The sequence below is a fragment of the Uloborus diversus genome, chromosome 3 (assembly GCF_026930045.1).
Source record: "Uloborus diversus isolate 005 chromosome 3, Udiv.v.3.1, whole genome shotgun sequence".
Taxonomy (NCBI): Eukaryota; Metazoa; Arthropoda; class Arachnida; order Araneae; family Uloboridae; genus Uloborus; species Uloborus diversus.
Window position 1 is genome coordinate 134108034 of NC_072733.1, and position 23143 is coordinate 134131176.

Here is a 23143-nt window from a genome sequence, read left to right on the forward strand (position 1 = left end):
ATTGTTATATTTGAAAAGAATTACCAAGTTCTACTTTATAAATTTTTCATTTTAGGGGCTCATGGTAAAGATGACGTCAAACAAGATCTCATTAGCCCGCTCACTCGAAAGGTGTTAGCTTTAGTCACGAAAGTTCGGCATAATAAGGTAGAGTTGCTAACTCTTTTCAGCTGATTAAAAATATTCGTTAACTTTCTTTTGTTTCTATTTGAAAGGATTTGAGCCATATTCAACCGAATAAGGTATAGAGATAATTCTGAATGAAGCAAAATTCTCTACTGCGTTTAGAAAAATCAAACAGTATTATGGAGGAGAAAAACTAATATTGTTTGATAAAGGATCGTCACAAGTTTTAACTATGTGTTATGACCTCGGATAAGATTATATACATTAATGGATTAGCTGGAAAAAAAAAAACAGATTTCTCTTCTTTTAATTGAAAAAGCTTCGGTCATAGACAATACTTTTCATCTGTAATTCATCATTAGCTATTATTTACTATTATTAATTGCATATGAGCGATTCAAACGTGAAATCATGTAAATTTTGTTAGTACTATGCAATGCAGAAATTAAGTCTGTCCTTCACGAAAAAGTTCCTGCCGTTAAGTCTGAGCCCGTCTTCTGCCATAGAAACGAACTTCATTCATTTTCTGCAAGAGTTAGCAGGAGGGGTATTCTGGCGCCATTTCGCCATTCATCTTCTCGCCTTTATGCAGTCGTACGGGGTTTTCTAGCATAAAGCTTCCCTTGGAAAAATGAGACACCCCTCGTTGCTATAGCAATAGTCACTACTGTAAGACGACATGAAGTTTACCTTGTTGTGAATTTAGATTATTTTAAAGTTAGCTACTTCAAAAAATATGTGTCTCACTGTTTCCACTTATTGGGGGAACAGTGGGAGAAAATTGCATTTTGTTTTCATTTTTTCGTTTGTTTGAATTCTCAGTTTTTTTTTCTTGATCCACTTTTATAATACCTGTTGCAAAGACAAATATTTTACCATTTGAAAGAAATTAAGTTCTGTGTTTTTTCAATAATAAAAAATGTAATTAAATTTTGGTGTCTCACTGTACACTACCAATTGGAAGTTCAAATTGAAATATGTCTTTCAGAAAATGTACTAAGGCAGCATTTCTGCTTACTCTGATATTATTTTCCTCGATCCTAATAAGAAATAGGAGTAAGTGGAAAAAAATAAAGAAAAACATCAACGCTAACCTATACATGGCAATAAATCAAATCCAATTTTAAATTTAAAAAAAAAAAAAATCTCCTTACATCATTATTTTTTCTCGATTTCATCGTTACTTTTTTATATCAGAATATACCAGAAGCATGCTGAAAATCACGTAGGTTTTATAATAGTAACAATAAATATGTCAAATTAGTGTAGTAGGTATTGAAAAAAATTAACTAGAGCAAATGTTTTAAGATTTGATGTACTGTTATGAGAGTTTCTTTAGTTTTGATATTTCTTAGATCTAATATTGTTTATTTTGTTTTCACAGTCAGTATTCCCAGTGGAAATGGTGTCCAATAACAATATCCGGCCACCAAACTATAAACCAGAGTCTAGGGATAAATCCGTGCAGAATGATGGTGTTATCAACATCGCATATGTAAGTGATACGCATGCGCCAACAGTGGATAAGTTCACAAGAACGGCGTCTTCGATCCACGCTGCAAGACTGTGATAAGTTGAATCATTTTTTGAATCTCAAATCACGCAGCAACAGAAATCTCAGAATCGTTTCGTAGCGGAAATGATGTTATAGAAATTTGTCGTCCACAATAAATTCGCATACAAACACTTTTCAATGACAAATGAAAAACAAAACAAAACAAAAAACAACATTGATGTGTTTTTGAAGATTTTTGCTATGGGACTATTGGGCTGCATTCTCTGAAAAGAAAGTTTTAGATGTGCACTTTTGTATGTGTGTGTGTTTTGTAACTGGTACTTATCATCGCAAAATTTGTATTATTTTAAAATTAAAACTGCAATGGTGAGAGAGTTGAAACATTTATACATTTTTTTGAGACCAGTAGAAAATGTCTTGATTATTCTAGAAAATGCATGCTTAGTGTTTTGATTTGCATACTTGCCTTTATTCAAGCGGTAAAGTTTCATAATAGCAAGCTGGATTTATTTTTTCAAATTTATTTTATAAATTTCTTTGGAGATTGGTGCAATGAAGCATGGAGGTTTAGAGTGTGTTTTGCTCGGAGGACCGATTCTCATTATTTATTTCGCTTTGAAGTTTCACTTTATTACTTATTTGGTTACGTGCATACTAAAATAAATTTGGCAAGCTTTTCTTAATCTAATTGAAAATAATTATCATGAAAGTGATATGAATATCATTGGAAACAAAATGGTTTTGAAACTGAAGCAGAATAATGTCACAAGTCAATTTAATTCCAAAACCTTGTACTTTTCAGCTATAATTCTTAACAATTCTCTACATTTGCTTGAAAGCTGGTCTCTTGTGATTTATAAATTTGTAAAAAAGACGAATTGATGAGAAACATGCGATGTTTTTGTATTTTATCCACCGATCATGTCATCAAGTTTTTAAATGTTCATCATGTAAAATATTTTAAGAGAATATCGTATTTTAAAAATATTTTTCAACTTTACTGAAACCGAGCTTCTTTCGATAATTTTTCATAAATATGGATTGATTTTAACCGTGGTAAATACTTTTGGGTTTTTAAAATTCATGTTAAGGCCAATGCTGCGGGAACTCTTTCAGCCACTGCTCGAATATTTTTTCATTAACTCATAAGTTTGTGGTACGAGTACGAGTAACTGAGGGAAAAGTTGATATTATGCTTAAGAACATTCTCAGACTGCACACGTAACGTTTAAACGTTTTAAAATGGCCGTCACAACGTTGACAACCGTTTTAAAATATTTATATAACGTAGTGTGCTGCTACCTGTGTTATCATTGGATTTCAAAAGAAAAAAAAAAACGACAACGTGAAGCACTTTGTTGATGTCTCCAAATGATTGCACTGTTTCTGAAGCTTTTCCCTTTCGTTTCGCAAGAACAAAAAAACTCGAAGGGACGCGTTTACCCAGTGTAATAAGATAAGAATATTAAATGATAAATTCAGGTGAAGTAAAAAAATAATTGGCAATCTAATTAAAGTTAAATCGGAATGGTGAAAAATATTTCAGATTAGTAGTTTTCAAAGTTTGAGTGTTAACGAGTTTTGTTATAATCATTTTTGATGAATTTATTATCGTTTTAAAATCCTCAGTGATGTATTTTGTGTCTGTTATGAGATTATATGTTTTATTAATGTCTAATTTAATGTGTTACTTTTTATATGTATAGGTAGCTACTATTTATGTTTTATATTTTATCGAAATTTTTACAGTAGTAATGCAATATATACGTAGTAGTTTGAAATCATAACAACAAACAAACAAACAAACAGTTGAACGTTAATGTAATAATACAATGTAAGACAAAACATTAAAAATTAAAATTGAGATTATGTTATTCATTGTCAATGTTGTTCTGAAGTAGGTTAATATTTTGTATGATCTAATATTTCTCTTTGTATGAAATTGTTTAAGTACGACTTCGTGTAATGTTTAGTGCAATAAATTTATTTTGTCTAATGTTTAGATTAATGCACGTGAAAAAAAAGCAAGCCACATGCAAACGTTTCAAATGTCTTTTAATGAAACAATTTGCGGTTTTTCTATTATTCGTTACACGCATGTTGGAATAGTACAGAGAAAAGGCAAACAAAAATCTGAGTTTTACATTTCAACTTAAAACTCATAGAAAAAAGTTGCAAATTTTTCAATTAATAAAACATTCATCCAAAACATCAAATATAAATGAAAGTCCATGGAATACACCGCCAGCTCAGTCATTTCCAGCCGAGGACTGCAGTTTCGTGCTTATTAGCACTCATCAGCCCGGCATAGGAAAGTGACTGAGCTGGAGATGGAAAACATCTTAAGGTAGCCAGGAGTGCGAAACAAACTGGTAGCTAATACAGGATTAGCAGACCAGACGAGTGACCGAAGCAATGGTTCGGTTCAACTCGAAGATTGAACGCGAGGCAAGGTATATTCAGTAAATTACCGCTAAGCACGAAACTGCAGTCCTCGGCTGGAAATGACTGAGCTGGCGGTGTATTCCATGTATTTCTGCTTTAGCCCTGGCTAATTGGGCGGTAATTTACTGAATATAAATGTAAGTGTTTGAATGATGAACCAAAATTTCTCGTTCAAAGTAATAAAAAGAAAAAAAGAAATGCAGAACATAGTTTGTATTTACAATTAAATAATCAACAATTTGCAAGTGCAAAAAGGAGTTTTTGTAATATTTTTTTTCATTTTAAATGCATTTTTTATTAATAATAACAAAATTTACCATCAACAAACAGAAAAATGTTACAATGATTACAATGACTTCTATACATGAAAATTCGAAACTATCGATTTAAATGACGCATTTGTTTGTTTGTTTTTCTTTTTTTTGTTACCATACTATCCTACAGTTTTTGCTTCTACACGTAGTATTTTCCAAGTGTATAATGTTTTAGCAGTTTACTGTACAAAACTGTTGCAATAAATGTAGTTTGAGAACCTAACACTTTTTCACATTTACGCATAGTAAATACGAATTCCATTTTCCTACAAATATAAAACTAGTTAAAGAGTTAGTTACTCTAAAAATCATTGTACTACTTAATTAGAAATCATTCAGCTATTACTTGATTTCTGTCACCTTTCTGTACATTTTATGAACCACATTTCGTTTCTAGAATCTGCCGGGCTGTGCGGGATGTCGTAAATAGCTGAAAAAACCAAGGTATAATCATTAATACTTCATTATTTTACTAAAATATGAGCTGAAAATTCAATGTGAATAAAGTTACGAGTGTTTGAATAAAAATAGTTACGAATATGCATTCAAAAATATTTTGGGCTAATTAATGAATGAGTGCATTAGAGTAATACGATAAAGATTTTAAATTGTGCTAAAGGTTAATTAATGTTTTTTTTTTTTTTTTTTTAATTTTTTTCCCAATGGGACTGCGGTAGAGGGAAAGCCTGCAGACCTAGTGCGATCCCCCGTCATAGCAACCACTCTTTCACGTGACACCACTATCGGTGGGATGCCATTGCCACGAGAATTTCGACGCCCAGTTTCCCAACTAGATGGAGGCACCTGGGCTCTATTTGATGCAAACCAGCACTAGGAATTTAATTTTGCCAAGAGATACTCCATGCCAAACGAGCACTCGAGGGATCTTTTACATGCCGCACAATCATACGACATGGACGCTGTCAATTTTCTGCAAAGTTAATTAATGTTGCATCAAAGATTTTGGTGCAAATGGAACAAGGAAAGCATCTGAGTTAGAACACACAAAAAAAGATGGAAATTTATTATTTACAGAGCTGATTTTTCGCGAAACTCTGTGATCCTTTACTAACCACTTGAAAATCGACTGATTGTAAAATTCAATCCAAAAAATTAAATCAGTCAAATGAAAGTTGAACATAAATAATGTTTTCAGTAAGTTACTACCCTATAGCCTGGGCTATTAGCTAGCAGTTCGATTGACACTCTTGGCTTCTTTAAGAGGTTTTCCACCTCCAGCTCAGTTACTTCCTAAGCCGGGCTGATGAGTGCTAATAAGTACGAAACTGCAGTCCTCGGCTGGAATGACTGAGTTGGCGGTTTATTTCATGTATAAATAATGTTATTTTACAATCGATAAATGGATGCATAACTTGCCAAATCGATTAACTAAATGAAATAAAAAGTCTAGAAAAGTGTTGAACAAGGTAGTGTTATCCATAGGAGTGAATAGACCCTCGTGTTACATTTTCTGTCATCAAATGGTCAGAAATGTACTGAACCAAAACTTTAATATAAATTCACATGCTTAGCATTGATTAATTCACTATTAAAGCAAAAATGAGGATTTTTTTAAAAAGTGGAGTTAATAGATTTGGCAATTGAGGCACTCAAATATAAGTTGTCTTGTAAAAAATGAATGCAAAAACAAGACGCAACTGCAAACGAGTATATGTAATGCAAGTCGCTGAAAGCATTTCAGGAACACACAAAGACGCATAAATCTTTGCTAAGGGAAATTAAAAAAAAAGGGAAGTTTAAGTATAAAGATCATTTTTCAATGTAAATTAGAGTTTAACCTTTTTTTGAACACCTTAAAGTCCTACAATTAACATTGTTTTTGCTTCTTTATTGTTGGAAAAAATTATACTCAAAATTTTCAGTTTTATTTTAATTATAACTAAAAATGAACTAAAATATGAACTAAAAATAAAAGCTCTTATGTATGAAATTCTAAAATTTTCTGGTTTTCTTTTCATTTATGTCTTTTGATGAAAAATATCAATAAAACTAGATATTGTTGTCTTATTTTTATGATTATAAAATGGGTTTGTTACAAAGCAAATGTAATCAAATAGCTGTTACGCTAAGACTAAACTTATACCGTTCATTTATAAAGTGAATATACTTTACCTATGTAAAACTTCATTTTCTTGTAACAGATTGTTAGCGTATCTAAGTTTCTTCTAAAAAACTCAATTTCTCTGAACAAAACTTGATCTATTTCCCCATTAAATGTGTGTACATATACTTGAAAATTTTCGGGTATTTCAAAGAACTCAGGCAGCATCTGAAAAAAAAATCATTGATAAGTTTTTCTGTTTCAGGAAAAATCAAAAATATTTTTGATAGAATTTTCTTCAAAACGGAGTGTTAGCAAGTATCTTAAATTTAACACAAAATTATTTAAGACACTAATCTAAAAATTACAGTAGAAAAAAAATGCATGTGCTCATATACAGGGTGTTCCGTTTTAACCTGAAAGACCTTTATTTTCGCAACCGTTAGTATTAGATGCATACTTCAAATTGCAAAAATGTTCAAAATCAGATGTGGAGTTCCGATATTGAAAGTTTGAAGCACAAATAAAAATGAATCAAAAAATTAAAAAATTAACTTTTTATACGGGCCCCGGGTCCCCTAACTTATGTTTGAGAAATAATCTCCATTAAACATTATTACTAACACAAAAATCTTAACATTTGTGCGATCAAAAATTCAAGGAGATATTCAAGTTTAAAGTTTTAAGGGACCATACTAGTCATGGGCATAATCGAGTTCTCATAATCGAATCACTCGATTATCAAAGATCACTCGAGAACTCGATTATTATGAGTTCTCGATTAACGTATCTCGAGTTCTCGATTATCATAGATCTCGAGTTCTCGATTATCGCATCTCGAGTTCTCGATTATCGCATCTCGAGTTCTCGTTATCCCTTCGCGAGTTCTCGAGCGATGAACTGCTCGAGTTCTCGATTATCATTTTCCGAGTACTCGAGCGATGACTGCTCGAGTGCTCGATTATCACTTTCCGAGTTCTCGAGCGATGGACTGCTCGAGTTCTCGCTTTGTGAACTTCTCGAGATGTTGAGTTCTCGAGAAGTCAATCACTCGAGCAGTGTACTTCTCAATCGATTTGATAATCTGAACTTTAACTTCTGAAAGGATTCAGTTACCGGGACAGATCTATCATTTAGTGGGTCAGAGGCAATTGTGCCCACTTGGGTGGGGGAAGGGGGTCAGGGCGCAGACTACGCCATTGAAATTTTTAGGGGCGTTGTTTTGAGAGGTATTTCTTACTTTCCTGGAGAGCTCTTGTTTTTTTTGGGGGGGGGAGAGGGAGGTATTTGCGAAATTTAGGAGAGGGGTGCGCCCTTGCTCCTAGGGATGTGTGCACCTGTCAGAGGGCTGGTTTTGAAAAATTAATGTTTTAACATATAAATGGGCGTGGTTTTTGTTGTTTGCCGAAAAAAATTGCACAGGAAAAGGGGATCATGGCGCTCTTAAGGAGGGAGGTGGGGGTTCGTTTTAAGAGGTGCGCCAGAACACTTGAGGAATGGATACTCCTGCGGTCAAAATGATTTTATGATCAAAGATTTGCCTCTCGAATATTCGTTGTAGAAGTTTGTGTGTTGTGCTTGCATTCGACTAGTGTTGTAATTAATTCCATGTATGCTGCCAAATGCCTGATTATCAAATGATTCTTTGGGATGATTTGGTAGCCCAATGATATATTTTTGAGAGAAAGATGTTAACGAATGAACACATTGACGGGTCTATGGGTGACATGGGTGGTGTGTTTCGGCGGTGGAAGCAAAGGGGTGGGGGTGGCGCTAAAAAGGTTCTAACTTGTGGGGCATTAAAACTAAAATTATATATCATGTCAAAAGGGGGAATACTTTAGTTAAAACCTAAGGGAACCTTTCCCCCCCCCTTACGTCCACCTTCGACTAAACCATTGGGTAATGAAACCCGAGACACGTGTCTGCAGTAATCTACATATTTGTGCTACAAAAGTTGGTTATTTCCTGTTTCTTCTTAGCACAAAGGTATTTATTTATTTCTTAATAAAGCAAATAGTCTAGTTCTCGTGTAATTCATTCGCAGGGGGTGACAACCAGTAGAGGGGGACGGGAGTTAAGACGCAAACTGCGGGATTGTAATTTTCAGGAGATTTTCTCTTTTCGGCGTAGCGCTCTTGGGGGAGAACTCCATACGTGCAGGGGCGTGCACAGGGCGAGGGGGATAGAAAAGGGACACCTGTTGGCCCGAGACTGAAGGGGGCACGAGATTTTTAAAATGAGAGGTGAAATGTATTAGGGACGTAGGGATAAACAATATAGAGGGGGTCCGTCAAAGTCATTTGTGACGAGCCCCGAAATTTCTGTGCACGCCCCTGCATATGTGGTGCGTCATCGCTCTTGGAATTGATGGATTTGGAATGGTTTTAAAATCGAATGATTGCTTCTTGCGTGCTTTATTTCTGATGGAGTTATATTTGAATGTTTGATGTCGAATTTTCCATTATCGAGAGGTCTCTTTATAATCGAACGATATATTTTCGAACGAAAATTATTAAGGAATTATACCATATGAGCGGGTTGGGGGGGGGGGCATGGTTTGTGTATTCCGTTGATGAAATCTTGAAATAACAGATAGAGAAATGAATAAAGTTCGCCTCGACTGTGTTTTAGTCGGGTGAACCTGTCTTCGTTTTTATTGCACTGATGATGGCACTTGTATTTTAGAGTGCCGAAACAGCTGTTTGCTGGTTTTTCAACCTTTTTCCATTCTCAATTTGTACTTTATATACGTTGTCATATTTTATTCACTATGCAGTACAAAGTTTTCGACTACTTTTTATGTAGATAGAGAAATGCTTTCCATATTGTTTTGCACGTAACAGTTATTTAGATTAAAACCAATTAAAAAAGTTGGGGATAATGATAATATGGACATTGGACATGTGATTGGGCAACACAAACAGGTTTGAGCTTGAGAGTAGTTTACATTAATAATATATTGAAACTAAAAAGTGGGAACTGTTTAGCTAAAAATCGGAAGGGACACCTTCCTCCTACGTCCCCCCCTCGAATGTGACCCTGAGACCCCCTTGAACAAACCTTTTGAGTGGTTAACTTTTTGAGTGATTCATTCGCAGAGGTTATCGCGAGGAGGGAGATGTTGTGGCTGAATACGGGTAATTCAAATTTTTGAGGGGTCTTTGCTCTTTTTGGGACTATCGTACTTGGAGGGGGAAGGTGATTGTCACGAGGGGTCCTGTTGCTCACAAGAACGAAAGGACATCCTAATTTAGATTCGAATAAGAGTTTCTCGGGTGCTTTTTTAGAATGGGGTTAACCAGATAGTACATTTCGTTGGGTAAACGTTTTAAAACGGTTGCTACGTCGTAACAACCAATTTAAAACTTGTATGAAACGTTTAAACGATGTGTGTTTATAATATAAGGCTGCCTATCTTCCTAAGAGTGAGGAAACCCACTCCTCAAAGGCGACGGAGAACCCCCAGAACAAGAGCCTCCTAAAGTAAGACCAAAAGCCTTCTGGAGTTACCCCCTCTTCATTTAAACTTCATTTTGGCATCTCTAGATAATATAATGCTTGTTGTTGAATGTTCGTTATCGAGCGACGCTTTGGGATGATTTGAAAATCGAATAATCTGATTTTTTTAGAGAAACTTTGGTAATCAGTTAACCCTGAGGACCGACGCAAGGAAAATGAAGCGCAGCCACGGGACCCAAAGTTTCCAAATGGACCGCTGCCAGCCCAAACAGTTTCAGTAGTTTTTAAAAAATCATAAAATAAGCATCTCATTAGAATGACTCCAATAATGTACTATTGATCAACATTTTAAAAGTATAATGAATATAACATTATTAGACTATGCACACGCGAAAATAAATGGTACGCAAACAAGAATAGTTACAAATATCGTACGTATGGAATGAAAAAATAAAATAATAGTTTAAAAACCTAAAAAAAAAAAACACGCTTTCGTAGCAAAATGAACTAAAAAGTGAAAAATAATCTTTGGATGATAGTAGTTGACCAATCACTTAATTTTAATGTAATACAAAAAAGCGTGGGGTGCTGTCTATTTACGTTTTTGCTTGGACAACAAATGGAAGAAACCCAAGACAACTGATAAGAAGTCCCCCACGCTTTTTTGTATTACATTAAAATTAAGTGATTGGTCAACTACTATCATCCAGAGATTATTTTTCACTTTTTAGTTCATTTTGCTACGAAAGCGTGTTTTTTTTTTTTTTTTTTTTTTTTAGTTTTTTAAACTATTATTTTATTTTTCTGTTTTTTAGTCTTATGTTGGAGACCGCGACGTCAGACGACGAATTATCAGGCGACGAAATTATTTATAAAATGAGTGCGAGGTAATATCTTAAAAATAAGACAAGGGCATACCGATTGGAAGCTACTGTGAGTCATCGATGTATGTTTGCGGAAATCATATTTATATTACTTTGAAAATTTGAGATGCATTTGAATAAAAGTTTTGTTCAACAATGGTCTGATCAGCAATGAATTTCCAATTGAAGGCTCACCTAAGTTTTGGCATGAAATTAGTTGAAAACAATTATATTTCATGTTCTAATTACCTTGGAACATTGGAACAAAATTTGTCTGATGCAGAAAAATTAAAGGTTTTTGTGGATATTTTTAAATAATTTTTGCGAGCATTTTTTAATGTATATTTTTTAATTTTTCCTTTTTCACATTGTTGGATTTGTGCCAAAATATTGATTAAAATTGGAGGAAACTAACAATTAAAAGAGTTAATTAATTAATTTGATTATAGAATATTGCATTGTCATCGGGTCTGAGGTCGCGTGCCAATTTTCAAAAGAATCCGATCGCAGGAAGTGGGCGAAATTTGAGCTGCAAGATTCCGTTACAAGATACATACATACATACATACATACATACATACAGGTGAAGCTAATAAAAGCGTGTTAAAAAAATAGACAATAATGATCTGCATATAATGTAATTTTAATTAAAAAATTGGACCAAAGAATGTGAGCTAAAATTAATTCCACACGACAAGCATCAAAACTTCTTTATGTACTCAGAAACATCTCAAATTCACTCCCTGCACCCATTGTTATTAGATTTTTCCCAAGTCAATAAGTGAAAAATAAAAATAAAGAGCGGATCATGAGGAAGCAAAATAATGGATTTCACTTAAAGTTGCTCTATTATTAATGCGCCGGGAATCCCAATCTCCTGTAAAACATAGCAAGAAATATTTTACCCTCCCTCCCTTCTCCTACATAAGTCAGATACTAACCCTACTATCAACAGCAGCAGCAGCAGCAAAAAAGAAAAAAAAAGCAAAGCTATAAACAAGAACAAATGAGCCCTTTTGCGCAGAGCTGCGATTCCTCGATTTGTTTACATTATTAACTTCTTGCTTAATAAGCGTCCGAAATCATTCGAAATAATCACGTGGTAGAAGAGACTCATACATCCTCTGAAGGCCGCCGAAATCAAGCTCTCGTTGAATCTGCATTCCCCAAGAATTTAGACTCACAATGAAGACTATTAAATGCATCTATTAAATGTATCCCCTAAAACAGACTCAATTAATTACTATGCAACTTTTATCGGAAAACAACGAAAACTAATTCCACTTGAATATAAAATATGAATTTTTCAAGGAGGGGGTAAGGGATATTGAACCCCCTAAATTGAAGTTTTAGTGGCTACGTATGCATCATAACTATCAGGTCCATATTTCAAATTTTACACTTTAGGGGGGAAGGGGTTAAAGGGCATATAATCAATGCATAGTATCCGTAATAACAGCAAAAACTTCATTTAAATATAAATAATAATTTCTAAAAGCCAGGATGGGTCGCCCCTTTTAGATGTTACCTCTGTAAAAAAAAACTCGATGTTTTAAAAGTCGATTGCATCCCCCCCCCCGCCCATCAGGGCGATGGCACACCATCTCAAATGTTACGGAGCACCTGTCTAGGAAAAGAGCCCACAAACACCCCCCTCCGAAAATTGAGATAAAGAAAGTCTCAAAAATTACCCCTAAAAATTTCAATGGCGCAGACTACGCAAAAGTTCAACTCTACATCCCTCCCCTCTAAGGATTGAAACCCTTCTCTCCTTAAAAAGAGACTAAAACCTACCAAATTGACCCACTTAAACAGGTTCATCCAGGGTGAAGTTTGAGGGGAGGGGGGCAAAGGGTGTGTACTCAGTGCAAAATTAAACGAAAAACTACAAAAAGCACGTTTCCGTACATTAAGAAGCATTAATTTTCAAAGCCGGGGAGGTGATTGATCCCCTCTGGTCCAGAGGGGACCAGAGGAGTCAATCGTCTCCCCATCGGGCCTACCTTCAAAGTTGCAATGACAGAAGTACGCGTCAAGACACTCAGGCCCGTTATTTCAAATTTTCCAGGACAGGGGCGAGGGGGGGATAAAAGAATATATGTACTCAGTGTATATTGTACAAGTTAATAACAAAACCTACGCCCACATATATGTCAGTACCATTATTTCGAAAACCCGGGGGGGGGGGGAATCGCCCCTTCCTGACCCCCTAAATTACGAGCTTGATGGTACACCTTCCCCTCGTGCGCAACCCTACAGAAACAAATCGAGAAGTCAGCTGTTCTAGAAGTCAGAGTTTCCCACTCCCACGACCCCTCAAGAGCGATGGCGCACCCTCTCAAATATTACGAAGCAACTCCTAGGACAAGAACCCCCTCCCCCCACGCGATTTGAAAGACACTCTCACCCCCCCTCTCCCCTTAAAGTTTTATTGGCGTTGTGTGCACCATGGACACCCTTAGCGGGCACCCCTGTAAAAGTAAACTTGATTCTGGAACTCAGGAAATCTAGATACAGGTCGAGAACTCGATTCAAACATCTCGAGATCTCGATTTAAAACATCTCGAGATCTCGATTTAAAACATCTCGAGATCTCGATTCAAAAGATCTCGAGAAGTAAACTGCTCGAGTACTCGATTCAAAAGATCTCGAGAAGTCAATCGCTCGAGTGCTCGATTCCGAAGATCTCGAGAAGTCAATCGCTCGAGTACTCGATTCGGAAGATCTCGAGAAGTCAATCGCTCGAGTACTCGATTCGGAAGATCTCGAGAAGTCATTCGCTCGAGTTCTCGATTTCAAGAGATCTCGATTATCAATCGCTCGAGTTCTCGAACTAAAAAGATCTCGATTATCAATCACTCGATTATCAGAAGTACTCGATTCCCGAGATCTCGATTATCAAAAGATCTCGATTATGCCCATCACTAGACCATACAGAGGTGAGATTGGAAGTTATCGCCCTTTCAGAAGAATAACAGTTTGTCAAAGTAAGAAACAGAAAGAATTTTTCATTGCTATTCAAAAATAACTGCAAATGTTATGCCGTTATACGCAAAAACACACTGAAAAACCCTGGACAATTTGAAAAACTACATTCCATGCACACATATAATTTTAAACAAGTGTTAACTGCTATATTTCCCCCCAAAAGATGTTATTGACGGCGAGTGTAAAGTGGTGTAAGTCACAAAATGCTGCGTTTCATATCGCGGTAAATATTTGTTGCACTAATTTTAAACTTTTTGTGTTGGAATTGTTTTTCAATGGAGATTATTTCCCTAAATATGAGTTAGGGGACCTGGGACCCGTATAAAAAGTTGTTATTTTTATTTTTTGACTCATTTTTTTTCCGCTTCAAACTTTCAATGTCTGAACTCCGTATCTGATTTTGAACAGTTTTGCAACTGGAAGTATGCATCTAGGATCAACGGTTGCGAAAATAAAGGTCTTGCAGGTTAAAACGTAACACCCTGTATACGCATATTAGAATTAGAAGTTTTATTTCTTAAGCTCATTTTTTTATACTTTATTTTGGATAAAGTTTAAGTAAAGATGACAGCGTTAATCCAACGTAAGTTGTGCCTGAAATGTACAAAACTGTAAATTGAGCTTCAAAACAAAGTTTGAAAATACAGTGGACGCCTGTTAATTGAATCAGTGGTTAATTTAATCAACAGCTTTAATGAATCAAACCGTCAAAAACAGAACAACATTCAGCTTTACTGAATTCGCCACTTTATTGAATCAGCCGCTTTGAGAAATCAAAACTCTTTAGAACAAACGTGATTCAACTAAGCGGAGGTCACTGTACTGGAAAAGAAACATAAAAAAAAATGCAATTTTTCAATGAGTCGATCGACATTTCCGTTACATGCTGAAATTTATCTCTCAATCTCCCCAAAAGAAGTATAACTTTACATAGCTTGGATAGCATAGCTTAAAAGTGGATATGAAACCTAAAATGGCCCAAATTCCATGTGCAGAGAAACAATTACCTCAATTAAACTGACGTATGCGCGTGAAACTTCTTTGAGTTCTTGAATGTTTGGCCTAAATACCGTATGTAACACGGCCTCGAGCAAAATAATTAAAACTGCACTTCAAAAAATAACCAGGCAATGACGGTTAAGACGAAATTAAAGCTGTTATTTTAAAAGCTCCTGATCCTTTAAAATAAAATGAATCAAAATACGACCACTGTTTTCCCTCATTATGGACCATTTTCTGGAGACAATACCTCCTGTTTTTTTCTATTTTCGATAATTTCATTGCTGTAACACTAAACTCCCGATTATCCGCGGAATAGGATGGCACGGTAACCGCGGATAAGCGATAACCGAGGATAAACCTAATAATAGGTAAAAAACGATGCTTAGAGTATACAATAGCTGAAAAATATTAATAACACTCATACATTTAAATTATAACTAAAAACAGTGCTACATTGAATCTACTACAATTGAGAATGGAAAACATATGTAAAATCTAAAAGCAAACAATAGTTCAATCTTAAAAGTTTTAAAAATTACTTTTAAATAAAAAAAACCGCATTCAAAAAACACCAAGGAACTAAAAAGCAAAAAATAACCGATTACACTTACATACTATTTCCTACCCACACCTAGAAATGAAATTTACTATTCCAGTACAAAAATCAACTAAACTAATCACCCAATTATAAAAAATTACTGATTTTAATTACTATACGATGAATTATTTTAAATACCTAACTAATTACATTCGCTCTCTTAATTTTTAGTAATATTTTGAAGTCAGGGCCTCTTATAAACTACTACCTAACGTAACTGAGTATGTTCAGTTTTAAAGACTAATTTCGCGTTCAGTTAAATTAGTGTTTAATTCAGGATCAGTGGGTTGTCAGTTACGTTAGGTAGTAGCTTATAAGAGGCCCCGACTTCAAAAGGTTACTAAAAATTAAGAGATCGTATATAATTAGTTAGGTATTTAAAATAATTCATCGTATAGTAATTAAAATCAGTATTTTTTTATAATTGGGTGATTAGTTTAGTTGATTTTTGTACTGGAATTGTAAAATAAATTTCATTTCTAGGTGTGGGTAGGAAATAGTATGTAAATGTAATCGGTTATTTTTTGCTTTTTAGTTCCTTGGTGTTTTTTGAAGGCGGTTTTTTTAATTTAAAAGTAATTTATTTTTTGCTTTTCAGTGGTGTAAATATAAAATAAGTTCGTAGGATACAGTATGTGGTACATGACGCTGAGGCCTTTCTTACGCGCATGTCGAGTACGAAAACGTCGAACACATGAGTCTGAAAACAACTAAGATGAGCACGATAGAGAAAGAAAGAGACCACAGCGTCTCGGAAACTTCCGACGACTGTGAAGGAAGGCTTTTTCAACAATGTACAAAAAAATGTTGTCTTCATAATTAGTTCGACTTTATCAAAGTTTGCTTTCCGAAAGCAAATGCACGAGTCAATAAAACAATAACAGAAATCGCTTTAAGTTCAAAATTGTAAAGTTGTTAATTATATTTCACAACAATACATATCACACAGCCTTCGATAAAGCTGTCATAGATTTAGGAAAATAGAACTTTGCAAAAGGACGAGTTATACGTAGTTCTCAGCATAGTCAAGACTTGAAGTAATTGCTCGATTTGATTTAAAATCCTTTAAACTTTTAACTAAACCTCATGATGAACGAGCATTAGCAGAAATGCAACAATTGATACATCTCATTTCTAATGAAAAATATAGACTGGATTCAGTATTTAGTTAGAACCATTTAAATGTTTACGGTGTCCCAAGCTACAAATAAACTGTAAATTTCAAGTCGTAAAATTGTAAATTATAAATTGTAACATTGTAAATTGTATTTTATGTTTCACAAGAATACGTGTCATGTAACTCGTGATAAAAGTCGCATGGTTCTTCAAATGCTCCCATTATATATGAAGGTAAAAAAATCCACTGGAATGAATTTTACGTTTGCTACAGAGAATCCTTGATTTAAAATTTTCATTACGATTACTCTTAAAATTAGGTTTTTAATACTTTCTTCAACTATGGGTAAAGAAAACACATACCTTTGTTTTACGGCATTTTATGTTGAACAATGGGTTTTATATTTAATCGTTCATGAGGGAAATTACACGAAATTTATTGTTTTTTACCCATAACTTTTCTCTCTAAACAACAAATAGGGTAAATGAAAGATTTGGAACCTTAGAGTAAAGTTAGACCACCCCCTATCCACTAAACAAAAAAAAAAAAAAAAAAAAAAAACCGATTCACTGAGACGATATGCAAAGTTAATGAAGTTCGCTTTAAATCCGAGTATGATATTTGAAGAGTTCCCTCAATTTCATCAAACCCGAACTTGAGAATCATTAGACCGCCGAGGAAGTATACCGTTTCAAACATTAAAAAAAAAAAAAAAAAAAAAAAAAAAAATCCTAATCGGTACAGGCAGGGGCGAGCACAGAAATCTTGGGGACCGTCACAAATGACTTTTCCGGGCTCTTCTCCATATTGTTTTTACCCCTATAGTTCACCCCAATTTTTAAAAATATTGGGCCCCCCTTCATTCTCAGGCCCAGGCCAACAGATGTTCTTTCTCACCCCCTCCCCCCCCCATGTGCACGCCCCTGGGTACAGGTGTCTTTGAGTATTGTACAAAATGCATTGTACAAAGAAAAAACTAATCCGACGAGTCCAGAACCTCCTCCTTTTTTTGAAGAGAATAACCCCTATTTTCAAATTAAACTGACGGCATTGTGAAATAGTTAATCTAGAATACTGGTAAAACTTGAGAAATCAGACACCAGTTGCAAAATATTATTAAAGAATCTAGGTTAAATCATCGGGGGAGGGGTGTTCTGTATTCAATTCCCCTTGGATTGAACACTAAATATGTTTGAAAACTGAATTATCAAAAAAAAAAAAAAAAAAATAGTGAATAAATTAAGTTATTTTAGTTAAAAATATTATTAAGGTAATTGATTCAGCTATTAAAGTAGCAAAATAAATTTAATTTACTGCTTTGCTACATAATAAAACATTGGTAACACCTATAAGTAAAAATTAACAGGCGGCGAAAATTAATCATCCATATGCCGCGAGAATTCTCGTTCAAGACGAAATCTTTGCTGAGAAAATACACCGGTCACGGAAACACCATGTGACCTGTGACGTAATCCGCCCGCTGACGTAAGCTGGATGTATCCACAGCGTGTGAAATTCAAAGTTTCTTGGATTTCTCAGAGACCCCTTATCATATCCAGACTAAATTACAATGGGACCATCTGGGAAGTACAGTCGGATCCCGCTACAAAGCGATCCGACTTACGCGAAATGGCTATAACGCGAGTTTTTTTTATGTGTAATGAATTTTTTATTGCGGACAAAAATTGCTCACCTCCAACATGAAATTTTTTGGAAAGGAGCGGAGCGTTAGATTGCCCTTTGTTGTGAGTTGACTTTCATCCCTTTAGCATCACTGAAAGCGGAAGTTCACACTCGATTAGTCTAAACAACGCTTTGCTGTAGTTTATAGGGCTCGACCGATGGCATTTTTTGGCCGATGGGCCGATGCCGATTGTTGGCCGATTGTTCAAAGATGGCCGGTGGCCGATTGCCGATTGTTTTCCTCCAAATGGCCGATTGCCGATGGCCGATGCCATAGGCCGATGGCAAAAAAAAAAAAAAACTAACACAAATAAATTGATAAGATTGTCAGGGATTAAAAGGATCATTCATTCTTTTCACTTTGCTTCCTTGCTCCGAATAAGGAATTGTAATCACAAAACAACAAAAAAGTCAGATTTCGACCTAAATTTCTATCTTACGATTACCCAATTTAAACTTCACAATTTTTTTCGGCACATGTGTACATGCATATGTACCTAAGAACATATAGATGACCAAAATATCCATTTTGAACACCTCCTTAGTTAATTATCGCAAATTCTTTTGTGATGTCTTTATGCGCGAAAGCTTGCGTCACTCAAAAATGTTATGAAATAGTAAGTTGAAAACTCATACGCCCGTAGTATGATCTAAAAGTTCGAGGACAAATTGTATAATACCGTTCCCTGAATAGTTCACATTACCGAAGTACATATATCTCCAAAATAGTCACCTTGAACGACTATGCACTTATGCCAACGTTCGTATAGCTTTTAGAAGGACTCCTGGAACACATTTGTCGCAACCTTCTGTAAGGCCTCGGCCTCTTGCGCTGCTGCATTAACTTCATCGTGGGGAAGAAGTCAACTTTCATGTTGAGAATGCACTGTTCGATTAGTCAATACTCTGATATGACAAACAAATAACATAACGTTTCGTCGGACTTAGCTCCGTGTGACTTTTACCTGTTCTCAGCAAAAAAACATTTGTATGGGCGCCGCTTTCTTCCGTCAGGAGAAGATAAAACTGCATCACAGAAGGTAGCGAAAAAGTGGCTTCCAGGAGTGTTTCTAAAAGTTATATGAAGACTGGCAGAAATACATAGTCCCTCAAGGTGACCTTTTGAAGGTGGATGTGCTTCGGTAATGTGAACTATTCTGGGTAAGGTTTGATAGTACAGCTTGTCCCTCGAACTTTTGGATCGTACTACGTACAATCTGTACAGGGTGTATGCTTCTCCTATTTTGACTGCTGTATGATGGAGGACAAAAAACAACAGTCAAAAAAAAAAAAAAAAAAAAAAAAAAAAAAAAAACAACGAGACTGTTTAATAACCAATTGATTTGTTTTCCTTTTTAATTGAACATATAACTAAGATTTCAGTAATATTGTAATAATGTATGGATTTAGGTACACTAAAGATAGTTAAAAAACATTAAATTATGTTGTTTAATCATTCAAAAAAATAATAAGAATAAAACTATGAAACCGTTAACAAATTACGCAATTAAAGTGGAAAGAGTGCACGTAAAAATTTTTTAGTCATCAAATTAAGCAAAAAAGGTAGCAGATAAATTACAATATTAAATTCTAACAGGAATATTTTTATACTTAATTAAAGTTTATGAACAGAAAAGTTTGCATTTTTCATAAAAGCTATAACAGTGGCACAAATTTTACGGAAAAAAGAAATAGCCATGAAAAGAGCGAGGTTCTTAAAACGCAGTCAAAATAAACAAACTCAATATTTACACCAAGTTAATCACTGAATACATATACTACTTGATCTGATGTTTGCACACGTAATATTGAACAATTTGATTGTTTAATCTCTTTTGAAGCACTAGAAACAAGTTCAAATTAAATTTTTAAATTTAACAATAATTTTCTGAAATTAAAAAAAAAATGCATAATAGAAAATCCTTGAAACTTTTCTACAACATATTATTAAAAATGATAAAAACAAAAATAACTTATTCACTGATTTTACATAAATACATAAAAATAGTTACTTACAACAGAAAAAAAATCGATCGCTATTAATGATGCAAAAAAGATGGCTCATTACAAAATATAGGTGAAACAAGTATAAGAAATATGCAAAATGACATTTCTTGACCAAAATAAATTATCGTTAAATATTTAAGAAATGCTTGAAACGACGAGGGTGGGTTGGGGGGGGGGGGATCAACCTCTGATTTTGGAGTAATTTACAACATTAAACTTTGGCCCCAACTTCGGCCCCCTTTTTATAGTACAGAACCGCTACCACCAACGCCTCGGAAGAGTTTCTGCATCTACGTCAGCACTTCCGAAGAAAAAAATTCAAAAGTCCCTTTGATTTCCGAATTATGTCACCATTCAAAACGTCTTTAATCAATTTCTTACATTAATGCTCGAAATTCTTCCTAAACAATAGATAAAATTTGAAAATCTCTAATTTTATGAATGGCGTTAGTTTTAAACAACTCAGAAGTGCAACTAGAGTTTAGTTTCAGAAATTGAGGGAGTGGGAGGAGGGGCACATAAGTGTTCTCGGAAATACAAAAAATAGTCGTGAAAAATAGAGTTCAAAATAATCATAAACATTGAGCAGAAAAACCCTTTTAATACTTGCACCCGATTTTGTTTTGATGTGCAGTGGCGGATTTAAAATATAGCAAATGTTGCAATTGCGCGAGAGGCCCCATAACCATAGGGGAACCGTAGGAATTACAAAAATGCCTATGATAAATGTTTTACAACTTCTGTGATAGAGAAATAGGGCCCCAGAATGTATTTCGACGGGCCTCAAACTTGTAGCTCCGCCGAAGCGATACAGAAAAAACTGCAATACTGTGATTCATATTACAAATATCGAAAAATTTAAAATTACCGTCGGTTCAACGGGAATCTAACAAAATGAAACAAAACCGGTTTCGCCATCTCATATTTGTTTCCATGGTCTCCAATGCGGCAAAATATCACCAAATGATCGTCAGTCTGAGACGCTAAATTAGTTTTGCATTGAAATAAGTAATTAATAGCCACAAAACTAATAACGAAAAAGCTGAACAGGAATGTGGTCTGCCTCCTCTGGAGTGTAGGCGCAATCTTACCACCATCAAGTTCACCAACAAACTACATTGCTACAATAAAGACCATATCTCCACCAGAGTGTTCAACGAATGGAAAGACAGGAAAAGGCTTAAAAGATCATCAACGCTCCAACTTAAAGGAGACATCAGGAGCCAAATAAAGTTAGAGCTTCCACCTTGAACTTTTTGCAAGAGCCTCTATTTCCCAGAAAGCCACCAAAGGAAACAAAGATTAATTTGAACCTCCTACAGCCATGCTCCAAAAAAGAAGACCCACAAACACTCAGACAAAAAGGCCTTGAGACGATTGAAAAGTTCTCCCAGGGTAACTTTGTGACTGTCTATATACGGACGGCTCATCTGACATATCCCTCAACAAAAGAGGTGCTGGCATTCTCTTCCTCCTTCCAAATGGAGATAAATATACACATAAAATCAACACAGGCATAATTGCTTCTAACTTCACCAGCGAACTTCTTGCGATTAAGGAGGCACTCACCTTTTACATGACCAATCAAGAGATCTCAGTCCCAACTGATGGATTGGCAATCTTCTCTGACTCAAAAGCGGCCTTAGAAGCAATCAAAAACGGAGCAACCAACATCACCTCTGCCATAAATGCCCTACTCGAAGACTTGCACGGCAATGGAAAATCCTGCATGCTGCAATGGATACCGGCACACGTGAATATTGAAGGGAATGAGTGTGCGGATTCCCTAGCAAAAGAAGGCAGAAATATTGAAAAACCTTGCACCACCATCACGCTAGCAGACTCAAATGCTGTCGCAAAACATAGACTTCTGCCACATACCTTTAAGAAGCCTCTCATCACCGACTTTGATTACCCCAGAATCCTAACATCTACAATTGCAAGATTAAGAACAAACCACTATAAAGGGATGAAAATTCTTCCTGACAAAACGAGAACTTATATCCCCTGCAAGAACTGCACCGATGCCCAACTGACTCCGGATCACATTCTTGAGTGCCCGGCCCTTATCCCACATGATCTGCAGCTGGGTATGGTGCCACTGGCTTCAGAACTTCGAGAGGTCCTCTACAGCACAGATGCGTTGCAGCTAGCGGACGCGGTCTTGAAGACACACGGAGCCATTTAATTGTCCATGGACACGAGAAAAAAAAATAGCCACAAAAAATAAGTAAATAGGCTTTTTAGAACACCCGATCGAAAACAAAAAGGGAAGTGCACAACTGGAACCAGTGGCGTACCGAAGGGGGGGGGGGGCGGAGGGTGCGGTCCGCCCCAAGTCCCGCTTTGACATAGGCCCCCAAATCTCAATTTTTGGGTTTCACCAATATTGTCGCATATCTTGGTTTGAATGCTTAAACAAGTTAGCTCAATAAATCATAATTTTTTTAAAGACCAAATATTTGTTCAGGGATACAATCAATACCTCTTCGGGATCAATGGAGGGTTTATGATACCCAGGCCCCGCTTTGACATAGGCCCCAAAATTTTAATTCGTTTTCTTTTTCGCCAGACGTGCCTTATGTCATGGTTTAGATAAATAAAAAGTTGACTTTTTATGTAGAATGAATATTTTGTCAGTGACTCTTGCCTAAACAAAGAGAGGGCAAATTATGTCCCACAGGCCCCGCTTTGACATAAGCCCCGAAATTGTATCTTATTTTTTCCAGTAGATCTGTCATATACACCATGATTAGAAATATTAATCAGTTACCTATATATGCGAGTATATATCATAACTTTTGTTAAATATGACTTTTTTTCATAGTGGTCGTAGTGTACAAAGGCACATGAGCGATTGGGCCACGAATTTAATGGGGGCCCCAAATTTTTAAATTAACTAAACCTATGAAAATAATTTGCTTTTATTTTGTTAAGTGCTTTCAGCAAAGTTTTATGCA

General features: G+C 35.4%; 2 protein-coding genes across 2 annotated transcripts in view; one reads left to right on the forward strand and one right to left on the reverse strand.

Annotated features, from left to right (window-relative positions):
- The window catches only part of LOC129218144 (sodium-coupled monocarboxylate transporter 1-like), a 74937-nt gene extending 71324 nt beyond the window's left edge, over positions 1 to 3613 (forward strand). The window contains exons 14-15 of the mRNA XM_054852357.1: positions 56 to 147; positions 1511 to 3613. Coding sequence (XP_054708332.1) covers positions 56 to 147; positions 1511 to 1696 — 278 coding nt within the window. The 3' untranslated portion in view covers positions 1697 to 3613. The remainder of the gene's footprint in view (positions 1 to 55; positions 148 to 1510) is intronic.
- A 393-nt stretch (positions 3614 to 4006) lies between these two features.
- The window catches only part of LOC129218703 (uncharacterized), a 43340-nt gene continuing 24203 nt past the window's right edge, over positions 4007 to 23143 (reverse strand). Inside the window, exons 5-6 of the mRNA XM_054853024.1 lie at positions 6535 to 6691; positions 4007 to 4831 (exon numbers count right to left, since the gene is read on the reverse strand). Of these exons, the coding sequence (XP_054708999.1) occupies positions 4758 to 4831; positions 6535 to 6691 (231 nt within the window). The 3' untranslated portion in view covers positions 4007 to 4757. The remainder of the gene's footprint in view (positions 4832 to 6534; positions 6692 to 23143) is intronic.